Source organism: Erinaceus europaeus, chromosome 2 (genome assembly GCF_950295315.1).
Source record: "Erinaceus europaeus chromosome 2, mEriEur2.1, whole genome shotgun sequence".
NCBI lineage: Eukaryota > Metazoa > Chordata > Mammalia > Eulipotyphla > Erinaceidae > Erinaceus > Erinaceus europaeus.
The window spans coordinates 79,409,818-79,431,521 of record NC_080163.1 but is presented as its reverse complement, the minus strand read 5'-3'; the positions used below and the strand labels follow the sequence as shown (position 1 = coordinate 79,431,521).

At 35.5% G+C, this 21,704-nt stretch overlaps 1 protein-coding gene across 1 annotated transcript in view; it reads left to right on the top strand.

Annotated features, from left to right (window-relative positions):
* The window catches only part of SGCZ (sarcoglycan zeta), a 375,824-nt gene that overhangs the window by 233,863 nt on the left and 120,257 nt on the right, over positions 1 to 21,704 (top strand). The window contains exon 3 of the mRNA XM_007519946.2: positions 18,479 to 18,566. Coding sequence (XP_007520008.1) covers positions 18,479 to 18,566 — 88 coding nt within the window. The remainder of the gene's footprint in view (positions 1 to 18,478; positions 18,567 to 21,704) is intronic.

The window sequence follows — 21,704 nt, the reverse complement described above, 5'->3', positions numbered from 1 at the left end:
CAAAAAGTAAATGGACTACATAAAAAAATGTGGGGGGGGCGGGTAGTGGTGGTGGTGTCCAGTAATAGCGCAATGAGTTAAGCGCACATGGCACAAAGCGCAAGGACCATTTTTAAGAATCCCTGTTAGAGTCTGGCTCCCCTCCTGCAGCGGGGGTTGCTTCACAGGTGGTTGCTTCTCCTCCTCTCTGTCTTACCCTCCTGTCTCCATTTCTCTCTGTTCTATCCAACAACAACAGCAATAACAACAATAATAATAACCACAACAAAGATAAAAAACAAGGGCAACAAAAGGGAAGAAAAAAACTCCAGGAGCAGTGGCTTCCAGCAAGAACCCTGGAGACAAGAAAAAAAGTGCACAGCAAAGAAAACCATCAATATAATGAAAAGACAACTTATAATATGGAAAAATTATTTCTAATTCACATTACCTAATAAGGAATTTATATTCAAAGCATACAAAAAATCTGCATGATTCCATTAACAAAATAATAATCATCCAATTAAAAAATGATAATAGGACCTGAAACAAGCCAGAAGGAGAACAAATATCAGATGATCCCACCCATAGTTATGATTTAAGAAACAACACACCAATGGATAAGAAACTGTGAAATGTGAATAAAACATCGTTCTGTATTTGCGGATCTGAAGCTACTAAAAAGAGGAAGAGGGTGGAGGTTAAATTGAGGGCAGTGCCTTGCAGTTGAGGGAAATAGCATTTTGGTGGTATGTGAACTGTGTGAACACATTTTTGGCAATATGTGAAATTGTACCCTTTAAACAACGAAAGTCTTATAAAGCAATAGTTATTTCTTTATATATTCATTATTTTTTTTTTTGCCACCACAACTATAAATGGGATTAGGTTCCTACATAATTCCACCACCAATGCCCAGTAGCCATCTCCCCCACTCCTTTTTTTTTTTAATAGATAAAAAGAGAAACAGGCAGAAAAAGAGGAAGAAGGAGAGAGAAAGGACAATTGTGGCATTGCTTCACTACTTGTGAAGCTTCCCCCATGCAAGTGGGGACCAGGGGCTTGAACCCTGGATCTCATGCATGGTAACTTGTGCACTCTACCACGTGAATCTCTGCCTGGTTCCTCTGGGGTAATTTTCAGGGATAACACATACCTCAGAATACACTGGAAAAGCCCATATGTAAAATTCCCAGGATAAAAATTAAAAATAGGTCTCTGAACCTGATATTTTATTAAAAACGTATGTCACACAATGTAAGATGCATAGAACAGTTGTGCAATGATAGCTTATTAAACTCTGTCTTCCTTATAACATTTGAGCTTATTAATGAAGTTCATGTTTTATCTCATTAGTTAATTTCTATTTCACAGACTAATTTGTTTATTTCATGATGCAAGAGCAAGATCCTGACATAGATAGGAATCAAACCAGGAGCCTCTGACATTCAAGTCCCACTGATATTTTGGTATAGTTTTATGGACCCTAAAGAAAGAATCTGTTCGCTGCTTAAAAAGAATAATTTATCTTAAAATATTTGTATAAAGAAGCTAATAAAATACAATTCTAGTAAAACTTTTTTATGAGAATAAACTCATAAACTTTTAAATGTGATTCATGGAGCCTCATCTTTCAAAGAAGTAGTTACAGTAAAGTCATTCTTTAATTGTAAAAACATTAACGAATAAAATATTTATTAGCTTTCAAGGTGTGATGCATCTCGTTGATTATGGAGAGGGTTTTGTTTTTTTAATATCTTATTAGTATTCTACTAGCTACAGATACCATCTCCATTATCTATATGTTAGAGAGAACAAGGGTGACTATAGTTTGGTTTGGGCAATATATCTGGTAGATTAGGGCATTGTTAAAGTTTCATACTGCAAAAAATATATTTTTTTCTAGATGAATATAATGTATCTTTATTTACAAACATTAAACATTTCTATGGGTATATATTTCTTCTTATGTCCTAACCATTCCAGTATATATTGTATATAAATATAAACTGAAAAAAATATTGAGAAACAATGATAAGTTACAAGTCACATTTGCTTTATAAAATGTAGAATTTTGAATATTTATTATATAGTTTCTACAGTGACCTACTTCTCATTTATTTCTGTCATGCTACACATGACTATCATACTTGGTTTCCAAAGCCATATAAGCTTTTTCTAAAATCTGTTAAAATGCATAGACAATAGTTTAAGTTTGAAGCAAAAGAGATTATTGTTAATTTTTAGATACACAGAGACCACCTACCCCATTTCTATGACAGGAAGAGGAAGTAAAATCAGCTACACTTGCAGTAATAGAAGAAAATCAAGTGGTCTGGGAGGTAGCGCAGTGATAAAGCTTTGGACTCTACAGCATAAGGTCCTGAGTTCAATCCCCAGCAGCGACATGTGCCAGAGTGATGTCTGGTTCTTTCTCTCTCCTTCTAACTTTCTCATTCATAAATAGATAAAGTATTCTTTTAAAAAAGAAAGAAAATCAATATAGGATAAGTATGAATATAATTTGATGTTTCACTTTATAAGTGAGGCAGTTATTTTTAACATTTTGTAAATTCAGTTATTTAAGTGTAAAGAGTTTCACAGTGTACAATATGAATACACATAAATAGATTAGTCCCGTACAGTTGCTATAGCTCTATTAAATCAATCGCTCATATTTAGAATAATGAATCCTAGGCATTACACATTTTTCCAAAAAATAAACTGATTATATTTTATCTTTCCATATCTGTAATGGTAATGATTCATTCTAGTACTAAATATGTTCAGCAGAAAGGATGGAATAATAAAGGTTTTTGTTTTTTGTCTTGTGTGTTATTAAACTAAGTCATTAATGGGTACCAAATTAACAGTGTTTTTAGAAATAATGAAATATGGGACAAAATTTAATTGCTTGATTCTATTTTTAAAATCATTTTTCAATACTATCCACTGCTTGATTGTCACTACTTCAATTATTTTTTCATATGAGTATAAATCCTGACTTCTTCATATTTAATCTCTAGCATTAGATCAAGTAGACCTCAGACCTCAGATCCTAATGCCATATGCACTCAATTTTTTGGAATTTCTAAAACAAATACTTGAAGTTCCTATATTTGATGTTTGAAAAAAAAAAGTTTAAGGGCAGGGTAGATAGTATAGTGGTTATGCAAAGAGAGGTCATTGCTGAGTCTCCAAAGTCCCAGGTTCAATCACCCGTACCACCATAATACAGAGCCGAGCAGTGCTGTGGTTTAAAAAAATAAAGGAGGGAGTCAGGCAGTAGCGCAGCGGATTAAGTGCACCTGGCGCAAAGCGCAAGGACCAGCTAACCATCCCGGTTCAAGCCCCTGGCTCCCCACCTACAGGGGCATTGCTTCACAGGCGGTGAAGCAGGTCTGTAGGTGTCTATCTTTCTCTCCCTCTCTCTGTCTTCCCCTCCTCTCTCCATTTCTCTCTGTCCTATCCAACAATGATGACAACAATAATAACTACAACAATAAAACAACTAGGGCAACAAAAGGGAATAAATAAATATTTAAAAAATAAATAAAGGAAAAGAAGTTTAAGAAAAAATATATATCCCTATATATTTACTTGCTTGCTTTTATTCAGCTATAAAATATTTTTGAAGCTAACTAGCAACCAAACAAAGCAAGTATAATTGTATAGGAATACATGATGGTCTAACAATATATAAATAATAAACTGGGTGGAGTAGATTGCATAATGGTTACGCAAACAGACTCTGATGCCTGAGGCTCCAAGGTCCCAGGTTCAATCCCCTGTACCACCATAAGCCAGGGCTGAGCAGTGCTCTGGTAAAAAAAAAAAAAAAAATTAATAATAATAATAATAATAAACAATGATAATGAACTGAATTTACAGATCTTTCCTTCACATGCATAAAAACACATATATAACCCTTTTTTTTTCTTTTTTTGTTTTCCAACCAGGGTTATCACTAGGATGTTGTTAAAAATTTCGGCGGGCTCTGGCTGGGTTGGATTCACGGTGGTGAACAGAGACGCGGAGACAATGGCTGGGCAGGGAAGCTGTATTTCTTTATTCAGGAACAACGATTCATAAACTAAGACAAACTAATCACCAAACAGAACTCTGTTGTCTCTTTGTGGTGGCACAAGCACTCTCTCTCACCCTGGAACTCAGGAACCCTCCAACTCTGGGACTCTGGAACTCTCGTACTGGGGAACCCTCTGAAACTCTCGCACTCTCGAACTCAGGAACCCTCTCCTGGGGTCCCTTGGGGCGGGGCCAAGCAGGCCTGGGAAATTAACTGGACTGATCCAATTCTCTTGGCGGGGAAGGGCTAGAACAAACCAATGTAAAGCATACGACACTAGGACTTTGTACTTCCATGACTCCACCACTCCAAGCAGGCATTTTGTTTTCCTTTTCTTTCATTTTGGCAGAGTGTGAGAAAGAAATAGAAATGGAGAGGGAAGAAGGGAGGGAGGGAGTTAGAGGCAGAAGGAGATGAGGAGAAACATCTGTAGCATTGCTCCACCTGATTCATGAAATTTCCCCCCGACAGGTAGGGACCAGGTGCTTTGAACCCAGATTTTCTCACATGATAGTATGTGCACTCTACTGGGAGAGCCACAACAAAGTCCCTAGTATAACATTTATTGATTCAATTTATTGGGATAATACTAATTTACAAGATAATAGTTCTTACTTGCCTAGTTTCTTATTTCCTCATGATATCTGTCTGTACCCCTGACCCACCACCCAAATGGCCACTTCCTCGATCACAGTACACTGAGTCTCCAAACACTACTATTATTTTTTTTCTTTTTCCCCTTACTTTATTTTCCTTTAGCCTTACATTTTTCTTAGAAGGATTCAAAACTGTGTGTTTTTAGGCACCTACTTGCTATTGAACTTTATGATAATGTTCTATCCTATATATACATTAGTTGATATTTCTATCTTATCAGCACTCATCTTTTTTGTACTTTGTAGGATAAAATTTCATTGTTTATGCAAAGTTGGTATAAAACAAGAACCTGAACTTTTAGTAAATTTGCAGACTCTGTACTATAATAAAGTCCCACTGACAACCTAGGTGTGTCATAAATTAAAAAAAAAAAACTTTAAATGAATTTCCAAAAGTTCAAAGGACAATATAATGACCATAAGTGTAAGATTATGAAAAGGGGAATTTGAAAATGTGAAATGGGCTGCATGGTGGCACGCTTGCTTGAGCATACACATTAAGATGTACAAGGACCCTGGTTTAAGCCTCCAGTCCCCAACTGCAAGGAGAAGACTTCATGAGCAATAAATCAGTACTTCAGATTTCTCTCTTCTCTCTCTATCTATGTACCCCTCCCCTCTGGATTCCTCTATTTCTATCCAACAAATAAATAAATAAATAAATAAATAAAATGTTTTTAAAAAGAAATGTAAAACAGAAGTTAGAATTTCCCTTAGTGATAATAAAACCTATAACTAAGTACTATGAATACCCTTGATCTTTTCTAGCCAGATTCTTTTGACTGCAAGTCAACAGGCATGTCTACCTTTAAGAAAGACCAAAAGGCTATCAGTTATACCTACTCTAAATGCTATGTGTATGAGCCAAGCAGATATAAGCTAATGAACAGTCTTTGTGGTGGTTGGGAGGGTAAAGGCAAACATCTTAATTTTGAATGTGTTTCTTTGACATAGTCTTGGAAAGATATGGAAAATAGCTGGAAATTAACTTTCTGAGGTAGATATATTTTTTATAAGTGATTTATAAAAGTATGGGGTAACAGGTATAATTCCGCATCTTTCCTACCACCAGAGTTCTAGATTCCCAATCCTTCCATTGGAAACTGCAGTAGTTCTCCCAGCGTCACAGGTGTGGGTTTACTATTATTTATGTAACTATCTGCATATATATATATATATATATATATATATATCCCCTTAATATTTCTCTCCATCAGGGGGTATAGACCAAAATTCTTTATGGGGTACAGAAGGTGTGAGTTCTGGTTTCTGTAATTGCTTCTCAACAGGACATAGACATTAGCAGGTTGATCCATACTCCAGACTGTTTCTTTCTTTTCCCTTCTGGGCTCTGAAGAGGTTTGGTTTAGGTGAGATTATCTGCCCAGAAAGGTCAGGATGGAATCATAGTAGAATCTACATCTTGGTGGCTGAAAGGTGGTATGATGTAAAACAGAACCAGTGTTTAATAAATGGGAACTAAAGAAGAGAATAGATCAGATAAGAATAGGCATCTTTTGGTGGAAAGAAGATAGGAAGTTTATTTTAGATATGTTCCAAAGGGCCCACTTCTTTAGTAATTGTTCCCTACGCATGCAGGTCAACTAAAATATTGTCTGGGAAGATGTAGTCAGTTAAGAATAGAACTAGAAAGCTGGATCAGGGCAGAGAGTAGCTCTCAAACTTGAAGAAAGTCTATAAATACAAAAAGTGTTTACCCCATTTATCTGTCCTAGGGCCTAAACTGAGTTCCTGTCAGTTTGTGCTTACGTTCCGTGATCACAGCTGCAAACATTCTAGACTGCGCTCATTTCAGTACCAGTCTTCCTTGAGTGGCAAGGTAGCATGACACAGCCTCCCTTCACAGAATGCAGTTCTCCCTACCATTACTATTTTATAGTGATAGTAAAGTCCTTGAGAAACCTACAATAGAGCTTATGATGAGAAATATTCAGTTTTACACACTTGAGATGTGTAATTGCAGGCCAGGGATACTCAGTCCCCCACTATTTCCATGCTTCAACCTATAACTGACCATTACTATAGCCACGTTGCACCTATAAAACTTTGTAACTGTTCTTCTTATAATCTATTTTAATCCTTCAACAAGCTCTTGTCATTATAAAGTTTCAGACTAACATAATAGCTCACCTGGATAGTGCATTCCTTTGCCATGCACATGACCCCCAGGTTTGAGCCCAGCCCCCAGCACACTGAAGGAAACTTTAATGCCATACCATCTTTCTCTCTCTCTTGATCTGATTCTTTATCTGAAAGAACCACCCCAGGGTAGTGAAGCTCTTGCAATGATAAAGGAAATAACAATATGTTATAATAATTGCATTCTTGATTCTTGTTTCTATAGAAATTAAGTAGCAGTACAAATGTACAGAAAAATAATCAACTAGATACTAGAGACTATCAGAAACTGAGAGGGAAGGGGGAGGTACAGAGGGAAAGAGACAGAGAGACACCTGAAGCCCTGCTTTATCAATCGTGAAGCTTTCCCCCTGCATCTGGGAACCAGGGGTTTGAACCTGGGTCCTTGAGCACTACAGTGTGTGCACTTAACCAAGTGAGCCATCAACAGCACCTGAATAGAGATATTTCTATCTAAAATTATTCAGTTAGATATTTTTAGAAAAGCACATATATGTTGGTATGCTTCTAAGTCCCCTTCTGTTTCATTGGTTAATCCCCCCTGCTTAACACTGTATTCTATTTACATAACCACTGTTAACTAAGCACTACCCTGCCTGCAGGGCATTGGTTTAATCCCCACTGGTTCATGATGTCTTTTTGCTCTGCCCCCTCTCGTAGTACACCCTGATTTGTACCAGTCACTTTTTGCTCCATCCTCTCTACATCACATGCTGTTTCCACCCTACTTGGCCAGTATATATATAAGGACAGGATTTGTGAAGAGCTTAGCTAACATTGTGCTGTGTTCCACATGAATAAAGAGATACTGTGTACAGCTCAGCCATGAGTCCAGCCATGAGTCCCTGGTTGTCTGTCTCCCGCTCGCGAAGCTAGTCCAGCATATATATTATTTGAAAAGATGGTTTGTAATTTTAAAGTACAGAGTTATTGTCCTTTTTCCATTACCAATTAAATCAAAATTGAAGAAACATTATTGAGACTGATCTTCTTGCTAAATTTCTATTTTTCATAACACTTATAATCACATAAAAGAATCTGATCTTTACATAAAAGAATCTGATCTTTCCACAAATATACACATGACTTTATCTATATTATTAATATTATAAAATAAATAGAAGAGGTCTTTATAATGTTGGTTTGAAATATCTAGCAACTCATTATTGTATAGTTCTATTCCTAGCAGCTTTAATTAGTCCCTTGTGAGTAATTTAAATGAGTTAATTCCTAGACTTCTCGAGGTGGGGCTACAGAGTACTAGCAGCTGAATCTCTCTCCTCTTTTTGATCAACTAAAAGTAATAAACAAAATTACCTGAGAACACAAGACAAGACTAGGAATACTTTGGGAACTCACTAAGTCACAGAGACTGCTAACCTATGTGGCTTTTGGACAACTAGTGGCTTAAGAACATATTCCTGGAGCTGAAAGCTCATATCTACTCTGGAGAGATTGGTAACAATCCAGCAGTTTTCCATTTGAGGCACAACCTCTCATCTGAATTTTATCAACAAACAGACTGTTGATGGGAAGAGAGGACCCCCTAAGTCTTACCAAATGCAATTGTGTGTCTCCATGGCTACTGTCCCTTGGAGGCTGGAGCAGCATTGGGGAGACCCTGTACTGACAATTGGGGCAAAGACCTGATTGGGCAACTCAGGAGAAGAAATATACTTCCAGACATCTGCAACTGCGGCTATATAGTGGCAGCCTTTCCAGTTTGTTCTAATAAATTCAGAGACACATTGAATAATTCCCTCAGAACCCATGGAGTACAAACAGGATATTTTAGAAACTCATAGGGCCAAGGACTGCTTTCCAGCTTGGTTCTGGCTGCTGTCAGAGAAATCTTTCAAAGTGGGCCTGGGGATTTGGACCCTCAGGGCATGGGAGTCTCTTTACATAATCACTGTACTATCCCCCACCCTGTTTTATGTCTAGGTTAGGAGTGAGTAATTTAGCTAAAAAAAAAAAATCTACTTATATTAAAAAACCCACAGGCTCCCATATCCTACAGGGAAGATAAAGAACAAAAGGGAGTTTAATAGCCACCATATTTCACCTCAAGGATTGAGACAACATTGAAACAACTATTAATTTCCATAACTGCGAACTCTTTAAGTACCTTACTTAGACACAAGTCAGTCCAAGCAAGTTTGATTAGTGGATTGAAAAGTACTGAGAGGGAGTCCTTATAACACACCAAATACAATGGTTAAACCAAGAAGAAATAATGGAGAAATGAATCAGGACAAAAGCCCAGCTAACTCCCCCCCCACAAAAAAAAAAAAAAGGTAGACTCACATAAGAACGAGGACAAGATCCAAACACTAATTGAGGCATTAGTCACAGGAGTGAGGAAAGAGTTTGAAAGAAATGTCATCAGAAATGGGGAAACAGCAAGTGAGACTCTGAAAGAAAACACTATCTTGAGGTAATTAGAGAGCAGAAAGCTAAAAGAGCTGAACTAAGAGCACAACTAGCTGAACAAGCTCATACTGTATTGGGACAGGGTAACAAAATAACTTTTCTGTAGCAAACAGAAAACAACAGAGGTGAGGTAGAATAGAATAAATGAGGCAAAAAATAGAATTAGCAAAATTGAAAATGAATTAGAGAAACCTAAGAAAGTAAGAGGTCTCAAAAAGAAATTAAGAGATACTGAAAACAACAGAGACATATGGGATAACTTCAAATGAAGTAATATAGGAATGACAATGGCTTTCAACCAAGACTACTGTATCCTGCTAGACTGTCATTCAAACTAGATGGAGGCATAAAAACCTTCACAGCCAAGCAACAGGTGAAGGAATCAACTATCACCAAGCCTGCCCTACAAGAAGCTCTGAAAGATCTCTTATAAACGATCAAATCATCATAAACATACAATATATCAGAACACTCTAAAATTTTAGAGTAATAGCAATAAAATATCTTCATTCTATAAAATAAATAAATGCCAATGGCCTGAGTTCACCTACTAAAAGGCACAGAGTAGGAAGATGGATCAGAAAATACAACCCAACCATATGTCTGCAGGAATCCCACCTAACTCAGTAAGACAAACACAGACTCAAAGTGAAAGGATGAAAAACTACCATACAAGCCAATGGACCACAAAAAAAAAAAAAAAAAAAAGGAACAGCTATTCTCAATATGATACAATAGACCTTAAAATTAATAAAATTTTAAAATATATGGATGGACATTACTTAATGCTCAGAGAATCAGTCAGTCAAGAGGTCTTAACAAATTTTAAAATCTATGCACCCAATGAAAAGTCATCTAAATACATCAAACATCTACTGAAAGGGCAACAGCAATATATTAACAGCAAGCTGCACAGTAATAGTAGGGGATTTCAGCACCCTTTGGATGTTAGACCAGAAACTATCAAATACTTAGAGGAAAATATTGACAGAACTCTTTTCCATCTAAGTTTTAAAAGCATCTTCAGTGAAACAATTCCAATTACAAAAAAAAAAAAAAAAAAGCTGAACAATAAACAAAAAGCAGAACTTGGACAGGGTCTGGTGTATTGAACCAAAGTAAAGGACTGGGGTGGGGATAGTGGGTTCAGGTCCTGGAACATGATGGCAGAGGAGGACCTAGAGGAGAGTTGAATTGTTATGTGGGAAACTGAAAAAATGTGAACAGTGGTAGCTGGCATAATGGTTATGTAAAGAGACTCTCATTCCTGAGGCTCTCAAGTTTCAGGTTCATGGTAAATTCACCTTCTTTACCCCATCTTAGATGGAGCTCAAATGTTAAGTGAGATAAATTAAAAACAAAAGGATGAATATGGGATGATCTCACTAACAGAAGTTGAAAAACAAATCAGAAGGGAAAAATCTAAGTGGAACTTGACTGGAGTTGGTGTATTGCACCAAAGTAAAAGACTCTGGGGGGTGGGGTTCAGGTCCTGAAACATGATGGCAGAGGAGGACCTAGTGGGAGTTTTATTGTTATGTGGAAATGTTATGCATGTACAAACTAAGCAAAATGTTATGCATGTACAAACTAAGCAAAAGATGTTTATTCACGAATTGCAATCCAGGCCGAGATGGTGACCAGCGGCAGTCCACCAAGCTCGACCCTGAACAAGGCTCAAACCACACAATTTATAGGAATTCAGACTACACTCAGGGAGGGGGAACACATCACCTTATCAACCTACATCCAATAACAGGCTATAGCAAACACAAAATCCAATCATTTCAAACTTAGCAAAAGCATGATCCATTCAAAGCAAAGCGCGGGCTAATTTCAAACATTGCAAAGTCACACAACCAATAGAATCTAGCCAGGTAGGGTCACCACATCCCCCCGCCATCAGTGGCCCCTTCCTAGAAAATAATTTCCTAGTGCAAAGGCCCTGATAAACTTTGTCTGTTTGCAGGGTCTTGGCAAACATCGTGGTTTACTGATTCTGGGTAAACAACCGGTGGCTTACTAATTAAGTCCTATTCCTAAAGGGACAAAGGGAAAGGAATTTTCTATCTCTCACCACCAACAACTTATACTAAAAACACTTAACGAATAACTGCATGAAAGAGAACTTTTAAAACTACTTCTAACATTACTTAAAACTACTGCTTCTAACACCTTTTAAATGATAAAGGAAATGGCAAGTTATCAAAGTGTCCCTGTGAGTGCAGCATTATGTGCAAAGGTGTTCCCTGTGGCATTATTCTGGAGACACATTCTTTCATAGTAATTGAATAAGGAGTGCCTCTGGAAGAGTGTGTCTAGACTACTATGATTTCTCTAAAGCTTTAAAAAGAAGAAGGCAGGAGTCAGGACAATCAAAAGTCATAGCACAATCTCAGTAGTTAATCCCTGCCGTGATCAGATAATTGATAAAGGCATTTAGCAGCAGTGCGGAACTATCAATAAAGTGTTCGAGTGGAAACACATAATAGTTGAATATGATGAATAAATGCTGTCTTTCACACGCACTTACTTCAAATTTACATTAAAACAGGAACACAACATTTAAGGAAGTCAGTTTAACATCTCATATATTCCTATGATTACCAGTACTTTACAAATCTCAACAATTACATGATTTTTATCCTAAGTGAAATGAAATTTAAAGAATTTGTGTTATTAACCAAAGACGGAAAATATTACCTGCTTTCAGTCTGTTAAGTGGGTCGGGTTGTTAAGGAAGGGAATGAAATGGCTGCCTTGGGCAGAGAGATGATGAATATAAATCAAATCATAATTTGCTATGACTTGCTCCAGTTAAATGGCTTTTTAGAAATGTTGCTCTGGGCAAAAAGAGAAAAAATGTTGCAGTACCTTGGTAAATACTGTGTGACCTAAACACAAATTCAGGTAAACACATATAGCCCAAGTGCATTATGCTGTAAATGTGCTCAGTTCAGTTCATCCACTAAACAGACATTTATTGAATATGATCCATGTACCAATTGTAACACAGCTAAACTTTCAAAAGGCTGCATGTGTAAAATAAAATGACAACACACTACGTTTTCAGGACAGTCTAGTCTAGTGAAGAATATAAACCAATGATCAAAATAAAGCAAAATTCCTATAACAGGTATTAAGTCAGGCATCAGTATTATAATGAAACTTTGGAGACTTAAAGTTTGCAGATGGTATAAGTTTGAGCTGACATTTGAAAATATCTATAATTTTGTCAATCAAAAAAAGAAGAGAGGGCAGGGGTAGATAGCATAATGGATATGCAAAGAGACTCTTATACCTGAGGCTTCAAAGTCCCAGGCTCAATCCCCTGTACCACCATAAAAAAAGAGGCAGGACCAGAAAGTGAAGACCAGGGTAGGGTATATGCCTTGCCATTTGCAGAGCCTATCTTCAAACCTCTGCACCATAAGAGAGCATCACAGAACCTGAGGTATCCCTGTTGTGGTGTCTCTTCTTTCTCTATCAATTTTTCTCCCTATGTGAGATGAAAACAATGACAAATTGGTCTAGGAGCAGTATCACTGCACTGCAGAGGAAATCAAAAAAAGAATAGTGACTGGGAAGGGCTGGGCAGACAGCATAATGGTTATGCAAAAGACTTTCATACCTCAGGCTCTAAGACCCCAATGCAATCTCCAGCATCACCATAAGCCAGAGCTGAGTAATGCTCTGGTTAAAAATTAATTAATTAATTATCTAATTAATTAATATAGTGATCAGAAAACTCTAGCAAAGTGAAAAGCTATAGAGAGTGCATAAAAGTGGTGTATTTTGACATAGATACAACATGTGGCTGCTGCTTACATTTTGAAGTGCTGTGAAATGATGGTATCAAAGTCGAATTAAGAATGGATTTTAAAGCACCTTGTAGTGAATTTGCTTCAAATTAAGAATGACTAATTACTAAATATTAATTTTGTTTTCATTCCAGTGTGCCAATATTTTATATAGACATATTTAAAATTTTAGGAATCATATAGGCCATTGTGATTAATGAACTGTACCTAGGAATGAGATGCATTCTATCATTATTTTTTCTCTTGAGTGCTTCATTTGGGAGTCTTTGTAGTTTAATGTAAATTTCAGTGATGCTTGTTATTTGTCCTTGAAGTATAAACTTTAATTTTGATAGAGATTATACTGAATCTATAAATTTTTAGGATGGCTATTTTAACAATTCTAATTCTTAAATGTGTGGGATAATATGAAACAACGAAAATAAATAGACTAAGAAAACACAGAACAAACCTTTGTAATAGAACACAGAACTCTGATTTTAGAATGAGATAGCATAGAGGGTACAAGGGAGAGAGAGTTCAATATATGGTGGTAGAATGATTCTGGCACTTGATTTTGGGTGAGACGTGTCAATATGTTTTTTGAGGAGGTGTGAAAAGCAATTCTGAAACATAAAGAATTATGTAAAACAATGTTACTTGAATAAAGGCTAGATATTTTTGAAACAAAATTTAGATGGTAAAATGACACATTCAAGAAATGGTATGCTAACTTCAATGTAAAATAATCAGAATAGATTCATTATATTCTTTCAGGAGAGCAAGTATCAAATCTCCTGGTTGATAACTCTATAATGTGTGGGCAGAGGGCAGGCAGCTTAGGACACATGTCTCCTTTAGATAAAGTAAAATGAAGAAAAAAAAAAAGCTATCAAATTAAGTTTGGATGAATGTCAGTGTGGAACTTATATTATACATACTAAAGTATTGTATCTATGAGTCATTGAATTTAGTGACTGAAATATTTATGTATATATTTAGTTATCCCCAAGAAAGACTTCACTCCAAACTGCCTTTTTTTTTAAATTATTTATAAAAAGGAAAAACTGACAAAAACCATAGGATAAAAGTGGTACAACTCCACATAATTCTCACCACCAGAACTCCATATGCCATCCCCTCCCATGATAGCTTTCCTATTCTTTAGCCCTCTGGTAGTATGGACCCAGGGTCATTATGGGGTGAAGAAGGTGGAAGGGTTGGCTTTTGTAACTGCTTCCACGCTGAACATGGGCATTGGCAGGCTGATCCATAGACCCAGCCTATCTCTTTCCTTAGTGGGTTGGGACTCTGGGGAAGCAGGGCTCCAGGAAGCACTGGTGAAGTCCTCTGCCCAGGGATCTGGCTGGCATCATGGTGGCATCTGGAACCTGGTGGCTGAAAAGAGAGTTAACATATAAAGCCAAACAAATTGCTGACTAATCATGAACCCAAAGGCTGGAATATTGCAGATGAAGATTTGGGGGGTCTCCATTTTGTAGATAGCTAGTAGGCCTATTTTAGTTATATTCCAAAAGGCCCATGACTATACTAGTATTTTTTTTTCTTTCTGAGCTGACATCTGATATGCAGGTGGATCCAAGTTATTGTCTGTGGAGATGATGTTATGGCTGGAAAAAGGGCTAGAGAGCTGGATCAGGGAAGAGAGTAGCTCCCAAATATGGGAAAGGTGTATAAATATTGTTGACTATAAACCCCATTGATTTGATTTGACCTGGCTTTTTCAAATAAAAAGAGACACACAAGAAAGAAGGAAAATTATCATAGGACTGAAGTTTTTGCCAATGCTGTAAAGTCTTTGAATGAAACTTTGAATGAATTCTTTGAATAAAATTTGAATATTTAAAGAAATATAAAATTATATTTTGCTCAGTTAAACATATTTTTATTTTATATTTTTGCCCTAAATCACCCTCTAGAGAGGAAGCATCTTATAGTATCAGAGAGGGATGGTTCTAGATATAAATTGTTTGTTTCAAATATTTTATTTGTCATGTATTAGCTTTATGTTTTAGAAAAGTGATTTGCTTCTCTGAAAGATGATTTAGTCCTGAGGCTTCTCTTTGATGAAATCACTTCATTTATAAAACAGGAGTGATTGTGACCATTACTGTAATTACGTAGTATTGCACTGTAGTTATAGTAAGCTATAAATAATAGTAGATTTCATGAGAATAACATGTATTTACATATCCTTACAGAGCTTACAATTTCTATTCCATGAAATAATAATATGGGATAATATTTGCCAGTTTATATTTTCATGAAAAATAAGCTCTAGTAAGAATATACTGTTATGACTATTTGAATATCTAAAACTATTCATGATATTTTAGAGTTTTGAAACACAGGATATAATATAAAGCAACATCAAGAGACAATATAAACAAGAGAGTGGGAAATGGTAACTTACTAGAGCATGTAATTTTCTTATATTAAGACCTCTGGAAAGATTATAATAAATATAAAAAACCTTAAATTCTGATATTTTGGGTAATTTCTTGGTACATACTTTCACTTAAAATGAATTATGTCTCATTTAAACATTGTTTAAGATTATATCTTTTTAAAAACCCTAGAAGACTATTTTTGTCATATTTCATCACATATTCATAGTTGAATTAATACTGAAAGTTTATTATATAAAAAATCACTAGTTGGATTTAAAATGTTTAAGTCATAGTTCTAACCTTCAAGGATGTCAGTGTGTTAACACATAATACAGAAATAATAACGAATTTGCCAACAGAAATAATATCTTTTACATACATTATATTTTGCTTACCAAAATGGCTACTTGGTTTTGCTTCAATTTACCTGGTCACATTTCATCAAATCAGCACAACATAATAATATGTTGATATTCACATGAATACACTATAGCACATTGCCTCTAGTAACTATATGCTTTTGGTTTTAGTTGGAGAAAAAAATGATTGTTAAAATTAAAAAGTGGCAGAATTTAGCCTAGCTAAATCAATTTAATTCTGAGGAGAAATTTAGTGGAACACTGTGAAGAAAAAGGAAGAATGACTGGTAGGAACTCAACACAAAACTTGATAAAATATGAAAAAATGTATTAGCGGTTTTAATTGGCACATAATAATTAAAAATTCCATTTTAAACAATTTATATCTCCACTAACTCAGAGATATTGACACTGTAATTTTATCATTGATTTTTCTTTCATTTTAACATGTTTAATAAAACAAAGTTCATTAATATACTTACTTGGTTTATATGTATGTACACATGTATATACTAACAGTTGTGCTAGCCTTCAATAGAGTTTATAGAAATGTAGTTTTACTATGACTAGTAAGACATTTCTTTTTAAATATTTTGGTATATACTTAATTTTTTGTATGTATTTATAAATCATCATTTTTGTGTTGCATACTTACACATTACAACTACAAATAGTTCATGACCTATATAGCAAATAAAATTTGAACATCTCACTATAATGGAATGATGTAATTAACTTTAAATCAGATAATTTTAATATGAATGCATAATGTTCAAAAATTCCTATAAAAAGGTGAGCTACTTTAAATATACAGAAATAACACATATTACTTGTGACATAAAGAACTGAATTGTATTAAGAAACAGAGAATGAATGTGCCTGTTTTTATACCTATGTCTAACTTACACAGTAAATGCATTCTTCACAATTTTGAAAAGTAATTGTAAAAGTCAAGGTTTTAGTTGAGAAGTACCAGCGAAACTCATGAGTGTATGTTTGTTATGTCTGCCCTTGTCCAGTGCACTTCATCTAGACAGAAGGATGCCTAATAAGTTTTAGGACAAGTATATAATACATTTCTGTATACACGAAATTACAAATTCTAAGTAATAAACTTGACAGAAAGCCAACTTGATTTGTATAAGAAAGCACTAGCATATATACATTAGCATGAAATCTATGTTCTCTCTAAGATGTTGGGGCTGATGTTGGTAGAGATTTTCATAGAATTTTAATATCTTGAGAATAAGGTCCATGAGAGAGGAATAGGTATAGTTCTATAGTTTGATCAATGAAATTTTCCAAGTATCCAGAAATATATATGTAGGGAACATTAAATGGAAATATTTGTTGAATAAATGAACAAATGAATAATTTTAAGTGATCATCCCACTTATGTTTTAGATAATGAAAATAAAAATGTATCCAGTTCTAAATTATGTCTCTGACTCAGCTACTTGCATGAGTCAAATATACATTATCCTTTAATAAATTGTTTTACTAGAAAGTGCTAAATTAATGATAAAAGTAAATTTCTATCCAAAGTTACAACTACTAAAAGAATGTTTCCAGCATATATATCTTATATTCTGTATATCTACAAATATAGACCATTCTGTGATTTACAAAACAACAGGAAGGAGGCAAATAGCAAGGTAATTTTATACATTCTTTTGAAAATATACTTAACTACTCAATGAATTCAGCAAATTCTTCCCTAAAGTAGTATGTTCACTAGTAAGAATATGGGTGTGTCCAACTGAATTTATTACAGTGGACCCCTCCAATGGATTCTCATGTGATCAAACAACAACAACAACAGATTAGGTCAATATAAAATATAAGATCAAAATATCTTGGGGCCATAGAGCTGGCATTAGGTGTATGGTACCTGCTTGTAATGGTTTGTACCATGACAATATATAGGAAATACTGGAGAATTGGAGGAAAATCCTGTGCTGTGAGATTTCTCTCTCTCTCTCTGTCTCTTTCTCTCTCTCTCTCTCTCTGAATTAGAAAAACAGACTACAGTGAAGAAATCACCCATATACAAGGCTCTAGTTATGTAAAATAAATAAACACTAAATAAGTAAATAAATTTGTTTTTCATGAATCCCTTTAACAAAGTTATGAGCTTGGTGATTGAATCTTGAAGTTTTAACCCTAACTGTAGAGGAGGCAGTTTTGAGGATGAAATATTTAAAAGTGAAATCTATGTCTCACATTCAATTTAGAAACTCTGTTCTTATATGAATAGGGTCTAAAATCTCTCCACTGGCAGGTATATATGCCATTAGGAGGAGAGACTGATAGAGGTTGCTACATAATCTTTGCCATACAATAACCAGTAGAGTTGGAAGTACTTGTTTGCAAAAGTTAATGGCCATATGCAAGATAACAGCATTCCAGTTTGCTTGTGTAGTTATGTGGCACTAATCCTTTATCTTGTTCGACCACTGTTTGGACTGTTGAAATAACTGCTTAACCTGTAATGAAGTAACAGAATGTTCATAATATGCAGACACATACAGTATGATTTGTAAAGTAAATTTTGACTAAATTTCTATTTTTTTATTTTATGCGTGTTCCCCAGGACAGTCCACTGGTCTTACAGTCTGACAGAAATGTAACTTTGAATGCCAGAAATCACATGGGGCAGTTAACAGGACAGCTGACTGTAGGTAAGTATTTCAGAGTGAAGCTTGTTCATAGGTCTTACTGCATTTAAAATTAAGTGGTTACCTAAATTAAATCAAAATATGTTAGATCTATAATATATGGCTAGGCATCCCATTACAACCTATTATCTTGTGTATAATTTGGTAACCATAAAACTTTTTGTTTGGTAGTTATACTTTTATAAATATGTATTCATATGGCTAAATTACATATATTTTGGTGTAATTACTATTAAATTCAGAAGTGCACCATTTTGTATCAAATATCTACCTAGTAAATATTAAATTACAGGTAATTTAGATACACTTTTGAGATGTAACATGAGGAGTTGGATTGTGTTCACCTGGTAGAATAAACATGTGTATAGAGACTAGTGTTTGAGTCCCTAGTCTCCAACTGCAGGTGTCCCTCCTTCTCCTTGTCTCTCCTATCTCTCTGTCTCATTCCCACTATCCAAAAACAAAGCAAAAAAAGAAAAAGATCCCCAGGAATGGTTTTTGCAGGCACTAAGTCCCAGCAACAACCATGATGGGAAAAAAATATACATATATAATCATAGTATCATGTGGTCTTTATAGTCATAGTTCTAAATTATCATTTTTATAATAGATAGTTTATATGTTCATATAAACTTAAATTAGATTAAGATTGAAAGTATTAAGTGAGATAAGCCAGAAAGAGATGAATATGGGATGATCCCAGTCTTAGACAGAAGTTGAAAATTAAGAACAGAAGGGAAAACACAGACAGAACTTAAACTGGAGTTGGTGTATCTCAACAAAGTAAAGGACTTGGGACAGAGTGTTTAGGTCCTAAAATATGATGGCGGAAGAGCATCTAGGGTGACGGGTTAGAGTGTTATGTGGGAAACTGGGAAATGTTATACATGTGCAAACTACTGTATTTTATTGTTGACTATAAACTATTAATCCCCCCAATAAAGGAAAAAAACTGAATGTAATAACTATTAACATTTATCAATACTAAGAACTTGATGTTGAAGTTATCTATATTTAACATTATAGATCTTGCACTTTGTATATGTCAGTTAATGATATTATTAATGATATATTCATTGTCAATTTGATTTATAGATTCACATTACTTGTCAATAATATTTGACTTAGTTTTTACATGACAACATGTGTTGTAATTATATTAATTAAGAAAGGTTTGATTAGTATAATCTAAAAGATGTTTTACAGTGATATAGTTTGCTATGGGAAAATAAAGTAATCTGATGTATGTATGTAAAAGACTGTAATAAATGATAAATTATTATTTGGGGGGCTGAGAGATTCTTATGAGAAATTAAGCATCACTTCAATGAAAAATATTGTTTCTTATATGCCTAATTATATTACATAGAAATATGACATTTGAAATATTATATTTATAAAAGTGAATGTGATTTTGTGTTGTAAGTATATGAAACACTTTTTGATATTCCATTTTATTTAGTGAAGTGAAAAGTAAAGTATATTAGGTGGCCCAGCAGTAGCGCACCGGACACATAGCCCCAGTTATAACCCTGGAGGAAAAACAAAAGTAAAGCATATTTATCTTATGTGAATTTCCTAAGAATATAATTGTGTTTTAATTTTTTTTAATTTTATGCCATTTTTTCCATTTTTTATTTGATAGGACAAAGAGAAACTGAGAGGGGAGGGGGAGACAGAAAGGGAGAGAGACAGAGAGAAACCTGCTGACTTGTTTCACCACCTGTGAAGCAACCCCCCTAGTGGAGCCAAGATGGCGACTGGAATGTAGCAGCACCCTTGGGCTCAGACATCAACTGCTAGAAAGCTTTGAAATCCTGGCCTTCAGCCGGACAAACAAGGAGGCATCCTAAAGGTAGACCAGGGAGGTGATTATAATTCAATTTGGGTTAAAAATTAGAGCAAAAAGAAAGGAAATTTCTTGATTATTTTTCTCAGCCCCCCTCTCCCCATAACCAGACCCCAGAGGTAGGGAGCTGCTGTTAGCAGGCTCCCCATGGAGCTCCTTTCTTTACCAAGATTCCTAGCCCACCTGGGTGCCATTAAACCCTGCTTCCAAATTTCTAGGCTATTTCTGTTGTTCCTCTGAGTAAGGGACTTAGACCCATTCAAGTGACAATTAGTTAATCAAGCAAGCCAACCCAGCCTGCTTGAAAGTTTTTTTTTTCTTTTTTCTTTTTTCACGTTTGTTTTGTATTGTGTTTTCTTTCTCAATCAGTTGTCTAGACTAAATGTACATAGGCTAACAGGGAGCTGTACAAGCTGTAGACCCACTGCTTGGGCTTTTTACTCTGTTCTATTTTACAAATACTATTACACACACACACACACACACACACACACACACACACGCATATCCCTTCCCCCCCCCTTCAGGTGACCAAAATTAACTCTTAGTATACTTTCTATTGCTAGACGACAAGAATTAACACCCACTGTGAGAGAAACTTGTCTCACTTTCATACCTCCTCTATACACTATCGCCCTTCTCCCACCTCCAAGCCAATTAAAAAAAAAATGTATATATATATATATATATATATATATATATATATATATATATATATACAACTCTCCTTTCATTGCTTTTTTTTCTGTTTCCTTCTTTTTTCTTTTCTCTATTTTTTCCCCCTGTGTTGTTAAAATTTCGGAGGCTCTTGCCGGCCGGGCTGGCTTGTTTCACGGCGGGTAACAGAGACGCGGAGACAACGGCTGGGCAGGGAAGCTGTATTTCTTTATTCAGGAACAACGATTCATAAACTAAGACAAACTAATCACCAAACAAAACTCTGCTGTCTCTTTGCGGTGGCACAAGCACTCTTTTCTTTTCTGTAACTCGGGAACTCTCCAACTCTGGCACTCTGGAACTCTCGTACTTGAGAACCCTCTGAAACTCTGGCACACTGGAACTCTCTCTTACTCTGTAACCCTGAAACTCTCGAACTCAGGAACTCAGGAACTCTGTCTAACTCAGGAACTCAGGAACTCTGTCTCTCTGGCACTCTCTCTTACTCTGTAACTCTGGAACTCTCCAACTCTGGAACTCTGGAACTCTTGTACTCAGGAACCCTCTCCCGGGGTTTCTTGGGGCGGGGCCAAGCAGGCCCGCGAAATTAATTAGACTGATCCAATTCTCTTGGC